General features: G+C 43.7%; 1 protein-coding gene and 4 pseudogenes across 1 annotated transcript; 2 read left to right on the top strand and 3 right to left on the bottom strand.

The window, feature by feature from the left end:
* Positions 1 to 580: 580 nt before the first annotated feature.
* Positions 581 to 1791, bottom strand: LOC120294296 (annotated as a pseudogene).
* Positions 1792 to 6086: 4295 nt separating this feature from the next.
* Positions 6087 to 6565, bottom strand: LOC120294647 (annotated as a pseudogene).
* A 2557-nt stretch (positions 6566 to 9122) lies between these two features.
* LOC104451341 lies at positions 9123 to 10889 on the top strand (annotated as a pseudogene).
* Positions 10890 to 11337: 448 nt separating this feature from the next.
* Positions 11338 to 19203, bottom strand: LOC104448247 (annotated as a pseudogene).
* LOC120294295 lies at positions 18782 to 21082 on the top strand. Its single transcript, XM_039314305.1, has 3 exons — positions 18782 to 19483; positions 19582 to 20024; positions 21063 to 21082. Exons 1-3 carry the CDS (start codon positions 18782 to 18784, stop codon positions 21064 to 21066), a joined length of 1149 nt encoding a protein of 382 aa, XP_039170239.1. The 3' UTR covers positions 21067 to 21082.
* The last annotated feature ends 40 nt before the right edge of the window (positions 21083 to 21122 follow it).

The following is a 21122-nucleotide window of genomic DNA, read 5'->3' as shown; positions in this document are numbered from 1 at the left end:
CCCAATAATAAAATTAACTACATGTAGAGAATCATCAATTGTCCACCTTAATCGATTGTTACATGGAGAGATAACATAGTTTATTTCAATTATAATTTACCAATTGATAAGGCAAATGATTACTTAGCATCTTATTTCCTTATATTTATGTCTTGAGAATATTATATACCGCCCTCTAGAATATCTACTCAATTAAGTTACAGAACAAAATCAGTTCTCTTGTTTATTACCCGATCATGTGGAAATTCCCGTAGTACTTTTATTGCTGTCTTTATCTATTTTATAGGATAAAAGAGAAATCACATATATTGTGCTGGAAAAGATATAAATCATTTCAACAAAAGCAAAAGACGCTTATGACTTGCAGTAAGGGGGAAGGAACATGCTTCTGAGCTTTGTTATCAAAGCTGACATTTGACTTTGGAAACTTTGAATAATTTGTGTATTGATCTGTCTTACATTTGGCAAGTCGTCCATTTTTCCATTAGCAAAATAGATTCATTATTATAAACATATCTTCTTCATTTAGTTTTATTTTTTCCTTTTAGGGCTGCAGGAATTTATATGCAGATTCAGCTAATCAAAAAGATGCCGGAAATAGAGGATGTGTACCTTGAAGAACTGCTTGATAAACAGCAGGATTCTTAGATAGAAGGCGCAGCATAAAAGTCATGAGAACAGATGAGGTATCATGTCCCACAACCATGATTAGCATGATATCGTGCAAAATTTCCTTGTCAGTCACAACCTGTTTATTTTCTTCATTGCGCTTACTTAACGGGCACGTGATCAAGTCTTGATGAGGAGTGGCAGTGCGCTGCTCTAGTTTCTCTTTCTTCTCTTGTACAAGTTCCTTCAACAGACCTTGGACCGTGGAGCTTGCACGGAGGCTCCTACTGTAGTGCATGAATAGCAGCTTTACTGGTATCGACCACACTCCCTCTATCATTTCTTGAAAATTTTGCAAGAATTTCTCTCTTTCCGCTCTTTCCTCCATACCAAAGAGAAGAGAGCATATGATGTTGAAAGTAAGGGTTTTCATCAGGGGCAATGCCTATAGGAAAATCAAAACATTAATGTTATTTACTCTGCTTTCATTTATTGAAGAGATCATGCGAACTTTCGGTCTATGCATTCACTCTTATAGTCAATGCATGCAGAGGCCATAGAAGTGTGAACACTAGTTATATGAGGGAGTGAATGCATACACAATATGTTCCTTAAAATTGATATGTATTGAATATATTTCAAACAGAACAAAGCAACAGTGGGAGTTTTACAGCATATTGACATACCGCAACTTTTTCCTTGCCCTGCCAGTGCAACTCGATGTGCTTTCTGACTTCTTCATCCATTTTCCCCACGTACTGCTTCAGAGATTCTGGTTGCAAGAATGACATCAGAGTCTCTCACACGTTTGTGATCTTGGCCACTGAGTTCCATCAGATTGTGGTCTCCCAGAATCGTGCGGATGGATGCTTGTTTATTTGTTGGCTATCTCGCTGCTGTCTCCAGAGAATACGAGCTTGTTCGCTGCTTGTCCATGATTGAACACCGTCAGTTTGCCGAAGAGAGAGAGAGCTTCGAGATTGGTCCATACTTCCTCACTCTTTCATGGAGCCATTCTTCTCCTGTGTTTGTCCTCATGGCTCGGAGCAGGTCAAGGCTTTGGCCTATAATGGGGATTCCCAACAAACCCGGAGGTAGCTTTCTTGATGAACCTCTTCTTCTCCAGCTTAATAAAAAGAGAACTGGTAGAAGGAAGAGAAGAAGGATGATCAAAATGTTCATTGTTGTGGGTGTGGGCATGTGTGTGGGTATGTGTGGGTGTGTACGTGATGAGGGGAAAGCAAGAGAATTATAGCTCTCCATTTTTGTCTGTTTCTGAACTAGCACTTTAGGTGGCAGACTCCTACTGGAACGGGCGATGACGATTACTGTGTAGAAAACGCATCGACTTTGATACAGGTTCTGTTAAATATTTTGCCAGTTTGATTCGTGTGCCAGGTGCTTTATTCAAAGTTGCGGTTGACATAGACTGACCTAACAGAGAAAGAAATGGATGAGACCTCTTGTTTGGTTATGACAGTGGAGTTGAGCCCGGCTGTATGTTACTCTGAATTTGTTCCGGTCACTATCATAAATTTAACGGGATGGAGCAAAACTGAGAACCAATTTTAATGTGTCGGCGTAAAATACAACAGAACTCCTAGAATGAGAAATGGACCATGGTTGTCGAAATTTGAAGACCAGAAAGATTGAAAGGAAGAACAGGATCAGTTTCTGAATTCCACTGGAAAAGCTTATCATTGTCCGCTATGATCCTCCGCGATTGTTGATCAAACAAGTCAGTCGACAAGAGAGGGGCAAAGAAAAACAAGAATGTGAAGAATATGAGATGGAAATGGAGGTGGGATTCTTGGAAACTGCAGTGAAAAATTATCCTGAATGGAGTCTTCATTTTTTGCAACCCAGAAAGGAAAGGAAAGGAAAGCTAACTCCAAAGACTGATAAGTGAAGAGATCTCATTTTCGGTGAAAGCTGGAACAATTGTTCCTTTGCAAATTGAGATATTCCCAGTGATGCGAAAATCTTACTTCTCTGCACCATAATTCTAATTCCATTCTAGTGTCTGATTTTATTTTACCAAAAAGACATGCACTATTCATTTAATATAAGGAGATACCCAACAATTGAGGTCCTTATAGCGGGAGCCAGCCTTTCTCTAGCCTGGCCATTAGAACTTGAGAACAGGCATCGAGGATCTGGGCTGGACATTGATGAACCCAGCTTGGGCGCTGATAATGTAGAAGCGAGTCGGGTAACCGAGCATGGGCACTAGAGTCTTGGCCTGACCTCAAGGGACGTGGGCTCAACTACCAAGGAACTGGGAGCGAGCACTAGTGACTTAAGCATGGGCCTAGCCATAGTCACCGTGAAACTAGGCACGGCTCGGTTCCTAGGTGTAGGCACCAAGGTCTTTGGTCCAACCACAAGGGACCTAACATTGGCTACCATGGAACCAAGCATGGCCTCGACACAGTCTGTGTAATATAATGGCCCAATAAACCCAAACCCATGTCTTAAATAGACAAACTCAGCCCATATATATTGTTCTCTTCTCTAGATATTTCATGTGAGGGCAAGCAGCAGACAAAATCAAAAAAAAAAGGAGAGGAGAAGGGGGTCGTTTGTGAGAAGGAAAAAAAAAAAAAAAAGGAGGAATAGAGAAACTTTTTCATGCACTCACGATCTAGACGACTCGTCAAGCCAAATCAACATTGTTTTGCAACGTTGGTAAGTGATCGAAACCTCTGATTGTCTATTAAAAAAAATTGCCGAAATTAGGATTTGAAATTAGGATTTAGATCAATTATGACTTGCTTTGTTTGATTGGGGAGTTTTCAAGCAGTATACATTTAAAATTGATAGTTTGGATGCTCTGAAGTTATAGCACTTTATAAATCTAAATTTGAGCTTACACTTTGGCTGAAACGAAATTTTCAAGTTTGTCGTACATGTTGATCAGATTGCGAACAGTAAACTTTGAGCTGAATTTCAAGCCTCTAATTTCAGCAATCCCTTTAAATAGATAGTTAGAAGTTTCAATCATTTATCACCATTGCAAAACAATTTTGATTAGACTCGACAAGTCATCTGGACCATGAGCACATGAAAATTTTCTCTCTCTTCTCCCTTTTCCTTCTCATGAATGACCCCCCTCTCTTTTCTTCTTTTGCTTATTTTGCCAGTGGCTTGCCCTCACGTGAAATATCTTGAGAAGAGAAGAAAACTATGGGCTGAGTTTGTCTATTAAGCACATGGATTTGGGTTGGGCCATTATACTATGGTCTAAGCGCCAATGACTTTGGTGTGGAAGTAGGTACTTAGGCATGGCCATTGAGGACTTGGGCACGAATACCGTGGTCCCAAGCCCAATCTTTGTGAATTTAGGCCTATTCTCAATGGACCTAGCCACCTCAAACACTAGTAACTTGCGTATGAGAGCTAAATACTCGGACATGGTGCTAAGGTCCCAAGACAGACCTCTATAAACTTGTGGCTTGCCTCGATGGACCCAAATCTAGGCATGGGTGGTTTTGGTGCAAGAGCTAGGTAATCATGCATGATCATCAAGACCTGAGCCCAAGCACTGGGGCGTTGGGTTCGGCATCGAGGGAACCGGCTGTCAAGAAAGTAGTCCCAGCCTCGATGGAAGATTGCATGGATAGTAGGCAGTCGGGCTAAATGTCAAATTTGTAAAGACGACATGCATGTAGCTTCATACAAAATAAAAACATACATCATTGGCGTAATGCACTTGGCTATGTTGTCCAGAAGAGCTTCTCAAAGGCTGGCTTCTTTTTTGGGTTAATGGTGTTTCTACTTTCATCCACCTATGGGGATGTTTGATGTAGCTAATCTTGAAAAGGTGGCATGGTGGAAATCCTGGACAGTCAAGGAAAGAATCGTATTTCATTTCTGTTTCTTTAGCACAATCCGAAGCAATAGTCCTTGAGTAGGTACTAGCATTGGATCCCCAATGTAATGATCATCTGAACATAACTTCCAAGAGTATTGAGTGATCAGATAATGGATTACAACAAGGGTTTCGATCCTTGCAAATTCATTTCCTGGGCATATGCGAGGCCCTCCTCCAAAAGGAATAAAGCTGTAGGGTGGTACTGACATCTGCTTTTCAAATCTAGTGGGATCGAACTTTGATGGCTCTGGGAATATATGGTCTCATCCATGTATGTCATGTTTGATGTCCACCAAATGTATGTATATCGACTGTTTTCACAAATAGAGAGAATATATAGCAGATGAGCAAACATTTGAAGAGAGAGGAAAATTTGTATGCATCCTTACTTGCCAGCCTTAGGAATGAGGTATCCATCATAGTAAATGTCCTTCAAGGCTACCCTGAAGCCACCAAAAATAGACGGAACCATTGTGAGTTTCCATTGCCACACTCCATGTGTACTTCATCCTAGCAAGGTCTTCCCAAGTTAAAGGTTCTCCTGAAATGTTGCCTTTTGCTATATCTTCTTGCTCTGCAAAAGCAAAACGCACTTCTGACTTGTCACAACAAGGGGAAGAAACATCCTTCCGAGCTTCGTTATTAGAGTTGACATTTGGCTTTGGGAATTCGCCAGATTTATTTATTGATTTTCCTTACATTTGGCACGTGTACCATTTTCCAACAGCAAAATAGAGACCATTCATTATCTCACGCGGCTTGGGTCATAGTTCAAGAGTGAACTGAGTTTGAACATATTCTTTGTCGCTTTGCTTTAGTTTCTTTCCTTTTTGGGCTGCAGGAATCTCTATGCAGATTCTACAAATTTAAAAGATGCCAGAAATAGAGGATGTGTACCTTGAAAAACTGCTTTATGAACAGCCGGATTCTTAGATAGAAAACGCAGCGCGAAAGTTATGAGAACCGATGAGGTATCATGTCCAGCAACCATGATAAGCATGATATTGTGCAAAATTTCCTTGTCAGTCACCACTCTTTCATTTTTCTTCATTGCGCTTACTTAACAAGTTTATGATCAAGTCCTGCTGAGGAGTTGCAGTGCGCTGCTCTAGTTTCACCTTCTTCTCTTGTACAAGCTCCTTCAACAGATTTTGCACCCCGGAGCTTGCACGGAGGCTCTGATTGTAGCGCATGAACGGCAGTTTTACGGGTATTGACCACATTCCCTCTATCATTTCTTGAAAATTTTGCAAGAATTTTTCTCTATCAATTCTTTACTCTAAACCAAAGGGGAGAGAGCATATGATGTTGAATGTAAGGTTTTTCATCAGGGGCAACACCTAAGGGAAATCAAAACTTTAAGTGTGATTTACTCTGCTTTGCTTTCGTTTATTGAAGAGATTAAGCGCACTCCCAGTCTATGCATTCATTCTCATAGTCCTTACATGCAGAGGCCATACAAGTGTGAACCAGAGTCATATGAGATTATGAGTGCATACACCATGTGTATCTAAAACTTACTATGTGTTGAATGTACCTCAAACAGATAAGAGCGACACAGAGAATTTACAGAATATCGACATACCGTAACTTTTTCCTTGCCCTACCAATGCAACTGGATGTGCTTTCTTACTTCTTCATCCATATTCCCCACGTACTGCTTCAGGGATTCTGGTCTCAAAAACGACATGAGAGTCTCTCATGCGCTTGTGATCTTGGCCACTGAATTCCATCAGATTGCAGTCTCCTAGAATTGTGCGGATGGATGATGTCTGTTTGTTGGCAACCATGCTGCCATCTCCATGGAATACAAACTTGTTTGCTGCTTGTCCATGAATGAACACCGTTGGTTTTGTCGAAGAAACTGAGCTTTGAGATTGGCACATACTTCCTCCCTCTTTCGCAGAGCCATTCTTCTCCTGTGTTTGTCCTCAAGGATCAGAGCAGGCCGAGGCTTTGGCATATAAACGGGATTCCCAGTGATCCCGGAGGTAGCTTTCTTGACGATCCTCTACTTCTCCAGCTTAACAGAAAGGGAACTGGTAGAAGAAGGAGAAGAAGGGTGATCAGAATGTTCATTGTTGTTGGTGCGGGCATGTGTGTGTGATGAGAAAAGCAGGAGAGTTATAGCTCTATAGTTGTCAGTTTCTCATCTAGTATTTTTAAGCGGTATATTCCTTCTGCAACGTGGGATGCAGAAAACGTCACCCACTTTGATACAAGTTCCTATTAAATATTCTGCCGATTTGTCTCGTTTAACGGACGCTTTATGGATAATTGCGGATGAGTAAATCAATTAGGATAAGGCTGACCTAACAGGGAAAATTAATGTGAACTCTGGTTTGTTTTCAACAAACGGAGTTGAGCCCCAAGAGGGAAAACGAAATTTTGGTTTAGAAATTTATTTTTGTGTTCTTAAAATATTCCTGGAAAAGACAAAAAACCATCAGGCAATAATGCAGCAAAATTGCATTGTCCCTTCGGAGCAAAACTAACAATTGATGGATTGCGCAGAACCCACCAAAATTCGTAGAATGAGATGTGGACTGTAGATGTCAGAATTTGAAGACCAGAAAAAACTTATTCAGTTTCTGAGTTCCGCTCAAGAAGTTCCGCTCAAAGTTCATCATCGTCTACGGCGATGATCAAACAGTTTCATCGAACAGTTTCTTTGCATTGTAACTCTGGTTCCATCCTAGTGTCTGGTTCTTTGCACCGGGCACGGCCCTTGTCCCATGTTTTGGTTGGATTTGGACCTTTATTTGGTTGCATAGCTTTCGAGTGGATGCAATGGACTGCCATTCCAGCAATCAGGAAAATTTGTTGAAGTATCACATACTATACATCTGCCACACACCTGCACTGTCAAACTCTTTTGAAAGGTGCTCATACTGGAAATCAGCTGAGTGTTTGGACAAGGCTGTTACTTATGCGTGTGGCGCTCGAAGAATATGAGGACTTCAGAGCGTGAGTTCTCCATGGATCTGCACTTCTATTTCCTACTCAAAATGCACTTGCCGTTGATGAACTCAAGGAGGCGGCTGAGTTTGAAGTGATGAACTTGATTGTGCTGGTATGGAAGGTGGATGAAAGCAAAGAGAAAGTAACATTGAGGATCCATGGTTGAAGCTGTTGCATCTGTTAAAGAAAAAACATCCAACGGTGGATGTAGACGATAATTGCACCATGTGATGTTGAACTTATAGCCGATGACCATCTATGGAGAAGTTAGAAGTCTGCCTGATGCTGGATGTACACTGTGCACTTCAATCAGGCTGGATTGCATTATGCGAATTTGTATTATTCTGATACATACGTAAATGATGGACGCTAGTCAATGAAACATCATCACATTGTGCTGCAGGCTACTATTATGTATAACCGTCGTGCAAAGTTGCAAGCACTACCATGAAACGGAGCCATAGAAGTAACAACCACACCAGAGATGATGATTTAACGAGTTAATCATGTCTTGTGTCTTGGCAATTGGCATACTTTAGAATAAGAAAGCATGCATAAAGAGGAGAGACTCTCCACATTTTGTGTACTTCCCCTACTTTTCTCATCAAGCCCATGTATTTTCAATTCGAGTATTTTTAGCAACACAAAATATCTTATCAAATCCTTATAGATTGAGAATGGATCAAATCGTTTACTTTTTTGTAGCTTGCCACCAAATCACTATTCATGATGAGTATATCAAAATTTAATGCACATCACATATTAACCGTCATGTTAAGTGTTGGAGGAACTTGAATAGACATTATATATAAATAAAAAAAGACTCAATTAAAAAAATCGAAATCAAGTGCATTTAATTAGGAAAGACAGCCAAAGTACATAGACAACCAAAAAGGTTGAATCATAGAAAGAACAACAACGATAGAACAAGACGAGGAGCAATGATGAATTCTTTAGGATATCAAGACAGAAAAGAAGAGCCATAATCGAGAAGAGAGCTGCAACACGGTTGCTGATTGCTGCGGGGAAAGGAAAACGGCCCTATAATAGTATACAAGAAGAAGGCCCAACACCGAACCAAGGCCTGAAGGGGCGATCCCATCGCGTCACTTCTCTTCCCACTTTTACCAACCGAATAAACGGAGAAAACGGAGAAGCATTTGGGAAGTCGACATGGGAGGAAAGATCCCGACTTTGGTACTGTTCCTGTGCATCTTCTCGGCTGCCGTCGCGGCCGATTACGTGCGGCCCCAGCCTCGCGAGACCCCCGATTTCCCGTGGGACCGCAAGCCATCTTCTTATCCCCATTCCGCAGCAGGTGAAGGACTTAGCGATTCTCGGGCCTTCTTTTTTCTGTCCATCTTTCGTTTCGAAAGCCCTCTTTTTTGGGGGATGGAATTTGTCGAGTTTGCGTGGCCTCGTTACCTGGGTCGTCCTTTTCTGTTGAATTCTTTGCGGTGGGGAGTTGAATTCGGCTCGCTTGTCTGCAAGTTCTGAAACTGTCACTTTCTTGGAACTTTTTGCTGTGTTCTTGAAGCTGGAGTTGCTTCGTGGTTCATCCGGTGGTGAAGATTGTGAGATGTGGAGTGTCAAATCACGTAAGGGGGACCTCAACTAATGGATAGTACAAAGGGAAAAAAGGAAATTTAACGTTAATCTAGGTACTTCATACGGCAACAGACCAAGATGAGTCGTTTACTACTGAAGTTACTATCTTTATCTTTATCGGTGTGATGACTACTGTCAGTCTCATCACCCTACACCGTCCTCGTCGACTATGTTAATTTTTGGCAGTATTGCCAATTTATGGTGAAAGCCAAGGTGTTGAATGATCTGTTAGTGATCTGCCATGAGACAGTAGGTTTCTTGTTTTTCTCAATTTATGTGTCTATTGAGTTTGTTTACTTGATTCGCTTAATGGGCAGTGGATTCATCAATAGTTGGTGTTTTCAGTATTGTTTTGAGATGAGTTTCAGCTGCTTCACCAACATCTTAAATTGATACATTATGTGACAGTATCAAAATCCTCTTGCAGGTTCACATTTCTTTAGCTGGAGAGGGACATATGCACATCTCGTGGGTCACTGATGGTAAATCTTCCCCTTCATACATGGAATATGGAACATCACCTGGTCGATATGACTCTACAGCTCAAGGAGAGAGCACTTCTTATAGTTATCTATTTTATAGCTCTGGAAGGATACACCACACGGTGATCGGGCCATTGGAGAGCAACACTGTTTACTTCTACAGATGTGGAGGAGAAGGTCCTGAGTTCCAGCTCAAGACTCCTCCCACAGAACTTCTGGTTGCTTTCGCTGTTGCAGGAGATTTGGGCCAAACTGGCTGGACTAAAACAGCACTAGACCACGTTGATCAATGCAAGTACGATGTGCATCTCCTTGCTGGAGACCTGTCCTATGCTGATTGCATACAGCACCGCTGGGACACATTTGGTGAGCTGGTGCAGCCACTTGCAAGTGCAAGGCTTTGGATGGGAACACAAGGAAACCACGGGGAGGAGAGCAGTCCACTGATTAAATATGGATTTCAGTCCTATAATGCTAGATGGAAGATGCGATATGAGGAGTGTGGATCGAGTTTGAATCTATACTATTTTGAGGTGGCAGGCTTCCATGTCATCGTGCTTGGCTCATACACGATTATGATGACTACTGAAGAGTAATATAACTGGTTGAAGGTTATTCTGCATTTCCCTTTTCTTTGCCATGCAAAAGTTGTTGCAATACTACGGATGCGGTGGTGAATCAATTAAATGCATTGATTACAAGGAGGAAGCTTGTGCTGTTAGCCATCTGTAAAGTTAGGATTCTGAGATTGAGGTAACAAATCTCACAGATAGGAAAGATTAAATTTATAATTTATATATCCTTGAATATATTTTGTTAAGAGTAAATAGGTTTAAAATCAAATTTAGCTGCTATCTTGCTAACGAGGCAATATTCAATCTTGACCTTGCTATGGGGAATTAATCTCCATATTAGTTGTCAAAGGCAAAGGTGTTCATTGTCAGCTATCATATGTCGCTCTTTGTTCTCTTATATTGATGCAAAGGACTTATGCTGATATTTAGCGCTTATTTGTGTCTGATGGATTTGAATTTTCTGCTAATCTACAGGCTGATCTTTTAAAGGTTGATTGCAGTAAAACTCCATGGCTGATCCTATCGTTCCACGTACCTTGGTATTAACAGTAACTATCCTTTGCCAAGGTGAAGGTGATGGGATGAAGCAAGCTATGGAACCATTGCTTTATGCAGCTGGGGTGGACATAGTTTTTGCAGGTTCTGTGCATGCTTATGAGCGATCTGTATGACCCTATACCTATACTTTTTCAGCTCTCATTGTCATTTGATGTGCACGAGGCTAACAAGGTACGCTTGATTCCGTGGTGTGCTTTAGGATCGGTGATACATGTTTTTTCCCGGGCTCGTCTTCCACACAAGTTTAGGGGTTCGATTTAGTGTCGAATCTGATTTTTGGGAACCCGACAATCCCAACATTGGTATCAGAGCCATAGTTCTTGTTTCCCGATTCTTTTCCATGTTTTTTCCGACCCCTTTTATGTTTATAGATGATTTCTTATTGATTTTTTCGTGGAAATAATCGACCAACACCAATCGGGGCAAAAATCCCGACACCCGAGCACTGTTCATCCATTTTTTCGAGTTTCTGTAAGTCAAAATTGATTTCTAATGGCGTTGGATGGAAGGTCTCGTCAAGACGATCGCGACAAGTGGTGGAACGCCGCCAACGGTCGCCGGACACGCCCTCACACGCAGCCAGAACGAACCGGCTGCACTCGCCGATTCGCAGGGGAAGGCGCGTGCGTCGCAAGCACGCACGTGCATCGCACGTGCGCGTGCACGGTCACTACACGCGTGCCGCACGTGCCGGGTCGATCCGTCCGATGCGGCCCGACCGGCCAGCCCGACCCGGCGACCGTCGACCCGTTATCAATTGTGTTATTAGCCGCATCTTCCACAGGACGAGCGCCCCCATCCTCACAAATTCGTTTACAGGGCATACACGAGGCCCTCCTCCAAAAGAAATAAAGCTATATGGCGGACAAACTTCTAGTTTTCAAATCTAGCAAGATCAAACTTTGATGGCTCTGGGAATATGCTCTCATCCATATGTGTCATGTTCAATGCCTAGAAGACCTAAGTCACACATCAAATACCAAATGTATGTCAATGGACTGGTTTCAAAGATAGAGAGAATAAATAGCAGATAATGCAAGCAAGCATTTGAAGAGATCAGAAAAGTTATTTGCATCCTTGCCTGCCAGCCTTTAGGAATGAGGTAGCCACGATAGTCAATATCCCTTAAAGCTAACCTGAAGCCACCAAAAATAGGCGGAACCATCCTTAGAGTTTCCATCGCTACTCTCCATGTTTACCTCATCCTGGCAAGGTCTTCCCAAGTTAAATGTTCTCCTGAAGTCTTGCTTTTTGATATATCTTCTTGTTCTGCAATAGCAAAACAAGCTTATTAATTGTCGCAATAAGGGGGAAGGAAGACGCTCCTGAGCTTTGTTATTAAAGTTGACATCTGGATTTGGAAACTCAGACAAATTTATGTATTGATTTTTTTTAAATTTGTCAGGCCATCCGTCATCCATCAGCAAGATAGAGATCATTCATTATCCTTACGCAGCTTGGGTCATAGTTCAAGAGTGAACTAGATTTGAACAAGTTCATTTTGTTTCCATTTTCCTTCCTTTTTGGGCTGTAGGAATCTCTATGCAGATTCGACAAATCTAAAAGATGACGGGATTAGAGGATGTTTACCTTGAAGATCTGCTTTATAAACAGCAGGACTCTTATATAGAAGACGCAGCACAAAAGTTATAAGTATGGATGAGGTATCATGTCCAGCAATCATGACAAGCTTGACATTTTGCAGAATTTCCTTGTCAGCCACAACTCGTTCATTTTCTTCACTGTGCTTACTTAAAAGCACATGACTATGTCTTGATGAGGGCTTGCAGTGTGCTACTCTAGTTTCACTTTCTTCTCTTGCACAAGTTCCTTTAACATACCTTGGACCCTACAGCTTGCACGGAGGCTCCGATTGTAGCGTGTCAATGGCAGGTTTACTGGTATGGACAACATTCCCTCTTACCATTTCTTGAAAATTTTTCAAGAATTTCTTTCTTTCAGCTCCTTCCTCCATACCAAAGAGAAGAGAGCATATGATGTTGAATGTAAGAATTTTCATCAGGGGCAATGCCTATAGGAAGATCAAAACATTATTGTTATTCACTCTTCTTTCGATTATTGAAGAGATTATGCGTCCTCCAAGTATATGCATTCATTCTCACGATCATACATGCGGAGGCAATACAAGTGTGAACCCCTAGTCATATGAGACTATTCTTTCTTCATCTTCTTTTGACAGCAAAGGGCGAAAAGAAAACTTCCCAGCCTATGTTACCAGATATAATAAAATCACTAAGTAGATCGAGAATTCTAAATTGTTTAATATTAAAAATAGTTCAATCTCGGCTCAAGTTGCTCGATTCAAAAGACCGAACAACATCATATGTGGCACACATTTTTGATCGACAAGTTTATGCAATATCATGTTTAAAATCATTTCTAAACACAAACAGATTAAATGCGGTATTGCCTAGAATTCTCCCTTTTTTTTTTAGGAGGCATTATTCTAAAAGATTGATCATAATAATAAATTTTCCTTTTGGTTCTAAGCTGGATAGGAAGCGGGCTTTACTAATCCCTTGTCTTCTCAAATATTCAAACCCACCGTCCTTTGGCTAACCCGAAACATTGACCAATTTTATTTTATTTTCAGCCAAAAAGTTCCTCACCAGGTTGTGATGGTTTTATTTATAGTGATGGGCCTAAGTTGGCCCATCCGCCCATATTGGGCCTAAAAGCCCGGCCCATAATATTATGGCCCATGGATGGAAGGATATGATGAAGGGGCGCGTTTCCTTTTGGAGGGGACGTATATAAGGGGAGATAAAGAGGGAGGAACGCACCTTTTGGCATAACATACATTCCTCCTCCCTCTCTCCCTCCAAAAGAAAAACAGTGAGAAAAAGGCAACGCCATCTTCCCTTCAAGGCTAATTGACGTTATCGGATCGAACGGGATCGGTTTCTCTTCCTCATATCGGCGTCGTGTTTAATCTGTGGCTAACAAGGTACGCTTGATTCCGTGGTGTGCTTTAGGATCGGTGATACATGTTTTTCCCGGGCTCGTCTTCCACACAAGTTTAGGGTTCGATTTAGTGTCGAATCTGATTTTTGGGAATCCGACAATCCCAACATTGGTATCAGAGCCATAGTTCTTGTTTCCCAATTCTTTTCCATGTTTTTTCCGACCCCTTTCATGTTTATGGATGATTTCTTATTGTTTTTTCGCGAAATTAATCAGCCGACACCAATCGGGGCAAAAAATCCCGACACCCGAGCACTGTTCATCCATTTTTTCGAGTTTCTGTAACTCAAAATCGATTTCTGATGGCGTTGGATGGAAGGTCTCGTCAAGACGATCGCGACAAGTGGTGGAACGCCGCCAACGGTCGCCGGACACGCCCTCACACGCAGCCAGAACGAACCGGCTGCACTCGCCGATTCGCAGGGGAAGGCGCGTGCGTCGCAAGCACGCACGTGCGCGTGCACGGTCACTACACGCGTGCCGCACGTGCCGGGTCGATCCGTCCGATGCGGCCCGACCGGCCAGCCCGACCCGGCGACCGTCGACCCGTTATCAACTGTGTTATTAGCCGCATCTTCCACAGGACGAGCGCCCCCATCAGCACCGTTGCCAAAACAATAAAGCCAGCTCTATTCTCAGCAACGGCAGGACCAACAACAGCCCCCACACCACCAGCCCCCTCGCCGCTGTCCTGCTCATTCTCCACCTCCTGCACCTCTTGCTCCACTTCATGGTCACCAACATTGTTGTACCGTCACCATTGCCATTACCATCCAGAATGGGGACAACAACAGTGATCAATTTAACGTGTAATTCGACTTCTTGACAAACTTTCTAAGCGAAACAATTGAATCTCAAGGAAATGAAGGACGTAAATTTGAAGTGGTTGACTAGACTGCTGGGGAGTGTTTGTTGTGGCCATGTTACTGAGTTGAGTATCCGATGCAAAGGGATCGGGCAAAAGGGACTCCTGTAATTCATTTTGAAAAATATTATCAAGGAGCTCACAGTTTAATGAGTCAGCGTCAAGAGACTCCATAAAAGAAATCAAATCTCCAACAGCGAAGGATGAATTTGGCGTAGGAGTTGCCTCAAGAGCGTTTACAATTACATCACGAGATTCAACAAGATTCTCTGGCGGAGAGTCATGAAGATTAGGTTGCCGGGTGGTATCTTGATTATCCAGAGGAATGGTTCCATTCTGCTGTGTATCCCTTATCTCGTGATTAATAGATTGACGCAGAACACTTTGATGTTGAGGGGATACCAAAGCTGGTTGCACTAAAATATTCAAGCGTAAGATCAGTCAACACTGGGACTTTCGAATCAAGTCATGGGTACAGATAAAACGAACATCTAGAACTTGATCACAGAGAGAGATTTCTACAACGAAAATCAGCATGCTCGTAAGTTAAATATTTAAATGAAATAAATTGTGCAGTGAATATATAGTGATATCAGACATATAGAAAATGCAATGATACCTTTGTAATTTAGAATTGATGGGACGTGGAACTAGATAAATTTGAGTCATATTAGATGGAGTTAATTATATGAAAAATGTAATAGAATTTCTTTCTTCACGCCTAGATGAATGTAAAGAAACTTCACGTGGACATACCATGGCTACTTTGCACAAATAACGGCATTGCTGAACTCTGACGAAGCTGATGCTCCGCTTGTGATTGTTGGTCAGAGTTTAAACCAATGACACCCTGTGGGGTGAAGTTTGCCATGTGGCTCGCCCCACGTGGTGTTGACAACAACGTTCTCACATATTCGAGGTCTTCTGGTGTCAAAACAGGTGACGGTTGAGTCGGCGTGTCACATGACTGTGGTTCCGTGGAAAATTGATGGCTGGTCCCTCTGCTCTCTTCTTCACCCACCTCAGCTTGAGCGGGCATGTCATGTGATTGTGGTTCCGTGAAGGATTGACCGTTGGCTCCTCTGCTCTCTTCTTCAGCCACCTCATCGAGTAACGACCGCATTAGAGTTATTATGTGGTCTGGCACTTCTGTGCAAATGGGAATCCGTTCAGTTGGGACTCCAAGCAAGTGACCTTTCACTCCTGCAAGGTCTCCAAGGAATTCTTCCTTACAATGATGACAATGCCATATGTTTTCCCCCAGTCTATCAACGAATTTCCAGGCTATATCATCTTTGTTATCAACCTGCAAGCACATAGAGCACACCCCTATCATATATTGTCCCCATTTTTTAAATATCTCCTTAGCACACATAGCATTATTCTCAGGCACATAATATAGCTACCACAAGTGCTAAAGCCACCTGATTCTGTAACAATTCCATTAGCATGCTTATGTGCTGCGGCACTTTTGTGCAAGAGACAATCCCTTCTTTTGGTTGTTTACAAAAGTGACTTTTCACTCTTGTGACTGATCCAGAGTATTCCTTTTTGCAGTAAGGACAACGCCATTTCTTGCCCTGCCTAATCACGAATTTCCAGGCTATACCTTCAGCTCGCGGCATCTTGTCGTCTTGATTATCAACCTGCAGGCAAACAGAGCGCACCCGACTATATAGCATACTAATCTTGTGTATATTTCCCTAGCGCACAGCATTATTCTCAAGCAAATAATAACATCCACAGGGACTAAAGCAGGCAAGCCAAACTGCAGACTAAGGGCGCGTTTGGCAATGATTCCCAATTCTGAACCGATTCGACAAGAAATTATTATTTTTGATTCTCGTTCCCGAACCGATTCTCGAGTAAAAAAATGTGTTTGCTAACCGTATAAAATTCTTGATTCCTTAATAGAATTGCGTTTGATAACGTGTCTATTGATTCTGTTCCAAATTTTTTTTTTTTTAAATAATTTTTCTACTTTTTTTCTTTTCTTTTTCCTTTTTTTCCTTTTTTCCTTTTCTTTTTCATTTTTTTCTTTTCATTTTTTCCTTTTTCTCCTTTTTTTCTTTCTATTTCTCGGACGAGTTTCTAAGGAAAAAAATTGTTTGATAACTTAATAGAATTTCTATTTCAAAAATAGAAATTCGTTTGATGAGCCGAGGAGAGGTAGAGGAGAGGCGGAGGCGAGAGGCGGAGCGAGAGGCGGAGGAGAGGTGGAGCGAGGGCGGAGGAGAGGCGGAGGCGGAGGCGAGCGAGAGGCGGAGGAGAGGCGGAGGCGGAGGCGGAGCAGAGGCGGAGAGAGGCGGAGGAGAGGCGGAGGCGGAGGCGGAGGAGAGGCGGAGGCGGAGCAAAGAGGCGGAGCGAGACGAGGAGGAGGCGGAGGCGGAGGCGGAGGCGAAGCAGAGGCAGATGCGGAGGAGGAGGAGGAGGCAGAGAAGAGGCGGAGGGCGTCGGTGCTCGGATCTGTTGAGGGCTTCTGGCTTCGCAGGGGAACGAGCGGCGGGGGTGCAGAGAAGAGGCGGAGGGCGTCGGTGCTCGGATCTGCGTTGCAGGGCTTCGGTTCGCGGGAACGAGCGGCGGGGGTGCGAGAAGAGGCGGAGGGCATCGGTGCAGGGCGGAAGAGAGGCGGAGGGCGTCGGTGCGAGGGCGAGGAGAGGCGGAGGGCGTCGGTGCGAGGCGGAGGAGAGGCGGAGGCGGAGGCGGAGGCGGAGCAGAGGCGAAGGAGAGACGGAGCGAGGCGGGCGAAGGCGGAGCGAGGCGGAGGGCGTCGGTGCAGAGGCGGAGGAGAGGCGGAGGGCGTCGGTGCAGAGGCGGAGGAGAGGCGGAGAGGCGGAGAGGCGGAGGAGGAGGAGGAGGTAGAGAAGAGGCGGAGGAGGAGGCAGAGAAGAGGCGTACGAGGGAGAAGAGTGAAATTGATTTCTCCTCAATTTCTATTTCGGAATAGAAATCTATTCCGTAAATAGAAAATTTGATAAGCGTTATCAAACAAGTTTCTGTCTAGAAATTGTCTGGAACAGAAAAATCATTTCGGCACAGAAATAATTTTTATCATGCACCCCCTAAACTTCTAAAAAAAACGAAAATCACCAAATTCGTGAGAAATAGAGGTAAAATCTCTTGCCTGGTGCTCGGAAATGAAGATTTCCGGCAGTCGCTCGACCCTTTCTTTCGAGGGGCTGCAATCCACCGTCGTCGCTCGCCCCCCTTCTCTCTCTATTCCTCCGTCTCTCTCCGTGCCGTGTTCTTGAGAGAGATCAAATGAGACGAACCTAGCGAAGGAATGCTGCATGCCTTCCTTTGTGTTTCTTCAAGGTGGTGAACGTCGCATACTCCCTGGTTGACTATTGAGCGTCCAGGTTGGACATGGTGACTCGCGTAGTGAACGAGAAAGTGAACGTCCAGCCGACCATTCTTTCAACGTCGACGATTCTCCATTGAAGTTTATTATGAACCTAGCGAAAGGAACGCTGCATACCTTTCTTTGTGTTTCTTCAAGGTGGTGAACGTCGCTTTCTTCCTGGTTGACTGTTGAGCGTCCAGGTTGGACATGGTGACTCGCGTACTGAACGAGAAAGTGAACGTCCAGGTGACCATTCTTTCAACGTCAACGATTCTCCATTGAGGTGATCATTAGACCTCTGGCGAAAATCACAGTTTATTATGAAAAGCTAATACCAAACCATAATGACAGTAGAAGAAAGACTTTACCGTGAAAATAATAAAGTTTTTGGCAAGAAATACTTTTCCAAAAAATTAGCATTACTAATCACATAATTTTGGAAAAACCATTACTTTATTACAAACATATTCTATCCGAAACCAAATCAATTGGATTTAAACACTTTTCGGCACCTAATAACCTCAACAAAATCACTCATTTCACAACAACGGTACCCCAAGTCAATCCTCCGGCTAAATGGCAGGAAGCCTTCCCCTCACACCCCTATAAGATTCCAAGCTAGGTTAATCAATGGATTATCACATCTCCCTACCTTTACTCATTGGTATTATTACTCTTACCGACAATTGTGGTGGAATACTTTTTTTATTGCCAACAATAACCTTTACACCCAGCTTTTCTACTTTAAATCAAATTTCCCCGCAGAATGATTACCCTACTAATTCCCAATTGGTGGGAACACTTTGGTCCAATAATTAAAATACTACCTTCTCCGATCGAAAGCGTGAACTTTTCCACACCCATTTTTTGTCCCAATATCTCATGAATAAAAGTTTTCTAATCTTAGGCATTTCTGGAAAAATGCGGGTCCATTTCGCAACCCGAATCCGATTCGCGAACCCGAATGCGAGCCCATTTCAATACGCGTCCCCGACCACCCTCCTCCTCCTCAAGCTCCCTACTTTCCCCGGCCGGATCTCCGCCTCCGTCCGCCGCGGCTCCGCGAAGATGGCGGAGACGGCTCGCTCCACCAATCCGAAGCGGCCCGTCTGTCCGTCCTGCTCCAAGCCTGCGCGCACGTGCCTCTGCGCTCGGATCCATTCTCCGGGTCTCGATCACCCCGTCCGCATCACCGTTCTCCAGCACAGCCTGGAGCGAAAGCACCCCCTCAATTCCACTCGAATCTTGAGGCTTGGGCTCAAGAACGTCGCCGTCGCCGCCGTTTCCGACGTCAACTTCGGCGCCGAGTTCTCGATCTCGCCGCTCGAACCGTACGCCGAAATCGGCGCCCACGGATTGGTCGGCGCGGATTTGGGTGTCCAAAATGGGGAGCAATCTGGAGTGGCGGTGGGAAACCCTAGTTCGGTCGTCGAATCGAATGGAGCTCATTGTCCTGGGGATGATAGGAACTGCGGTTCGATTGCCTCGAACGGTGTGGAAGTTTCGGAGGATTCCCAGGCACTGCAGAACTCGCGCGCTTGTGGAGTCGTGTCTAGAGGTACTAGCAAACCTGTTATCAGTTTTCGAATGGGCAAGAAGGGGACTATCGAATCGACAGACCATGTTTGGATGTCTAGAATCGGTCACCAAGGAGCTGATTTCGATGCCATATTAGATTGCCAGTCAGCTCGTGATGTTCTGTCGAATGGATTTGTGGTTAGAAATCGCAAAACCTTGTATCAAATCTGAGCTTGGAGCCTGAAGAATATGAGGAATTTGTGCTCGAGGTGCCGCGAGGGTCAGTGCTTCTGTTCCCGACCGAGAATGCACTCAGCATTGACGAACTCAAGGCAGCTGAATTTGAAGTCAGGAACTTGATTGTGCTGGATGGCACGTGGATGAAGGCAAAGAGAATGTATAGCGAGAATCCTTGGTTGAAGTTGTTGCCTCATCTGAAGTTGGATTTGGAGGTGATGAGTTTGTACGAAGAAGTTAGAAGTCAGCCTAAGGCTGGATGTTTGTCCACTCTTGAGAGTGTCATTTACACGATGAAGGCAATTGGGGGCGGTCCAGAGGGGCTGGATCAGCTGTTAGATGTTTTCGAGTCAATGGTCGATGATCAGAGACGATGTAAACATGAAAGATTGGGTAAATCCACTTCAGGGTAAGCCTCTTCCAGCTTGCCCTGCCATAATGAGCTCTTGGGCAATTTTCTGTTCAAGTTCATATCGCATGATTGCATTGATTATTTGTGCCTGTTGAATTTGCATTCACTGAAGTCTCTGCTGTCTCATCTTTTGCACTTCTCAAGTTTTCAAACTAGGTCCTTCCCCTCTTAATTATGTCTCTTAAGTTGAATTTGCCAAAGATGCGCTGATTTTCTGTACTGTGATTCTCTTTTTTCTTTATGAATATTGACTACCAGCAGGCACGTTGTGTTGAGTATCAAAGTATCTGCTTAAGCTTATGCTGTAATTCAATCTAATACTACAGTATGACCCATGTGATGCACAGATATATGTAACTACATCAAAGTTCAATGTGTTGACATGTCAGAATTCAGATAGAAATTGCCATTTCTCAAAATACTCTTTATTATTTAGCTCAGTTAATTAGGGTGCGTTTGGATCGGTCACACAAAACCGCAAAAATTCCAGATAGCGTGAGAATCGGGACCAAGGAATCACCTGGATGTGGATCAACGCCACCGCCGCGGCGAGGAGGAGGAACCACCGGAAGTCGCAGAGGAACTTGCTCACCATCGTCTCTCCGGAGCCGGCGGGGGAAACCGCCGTTGCAGCTGAAGATCACGCGGCGAAGGCGTCGCGAGCACCGAACATGGCCGAGCTAGCGAGAGGAGCTTGAGGATTTCTGAGAAGGCTTTGATGGCGAATCTCGAGCGTCGAAGGTGGGGTGCTTCGTTCTCCTTGAAGCGACGACGGTGACGGCGACGACGACTAGGAGCGGCGAGTCAACAAAGCTGAGCCGAGGCGGGAGACCGGCTTCCGAAGCCGGACGATCGGCGCCTGTTTGGAGACGAGGCTCGCAGGAGAAGAGGCGGTGTTCGAAGGGAGCAAGAAATAGAAAAGGAACACGATTTTGTTCCTTTTTTGTTCCTCAAATGTGTTTCAATTAATAAAATGAATCTCCTTTTCATAAGTTGATGCTCTGTTATCAATTTTTTTTTTTAATATTTTGTTAGGTAAAAAGCAAGAAAGAAGGAAAAAAAAACAAAAATTGAATCAGATTCAAACCAACCCAA

This window comes from Eucalyptus grandis, chromosome 6, assembly GCF_016545825.1.
Source record: "Eucalyptus grandis isolate ANBG69807.140 chromosome 6, ASM1654582v1, whole genome shotgun sequence".
Classification (NCBI taxonomy): Eukaryota; Viridiplantae; Streptophyta; class Magnoliopsida; order Myrtales; family Myrtaceae; genus Eucalyptus; species Eucalyptus grandis.
The sequence above is the reverse complement of the archived record's forward strand: the minus strand, read 5'-3'. Positions and strand labels throughout refer to the sequence as shown.

Coding starts and splice junctions, on each gene's coding strand:
- LOC120294295 (XM_039314305.1), top strand. CDS start 18,782: ATGCGGGTCCATTTCGCAACCCGAATCCGATTCGCGAACCCGAATGCG. Junction 19,484..19,581: donor CTATCGAATCGACAGACCAT/GTTTGGATGTCT, acceptor ATTTGTGGTTAG/AAATCGCAAAACCTTGTATC.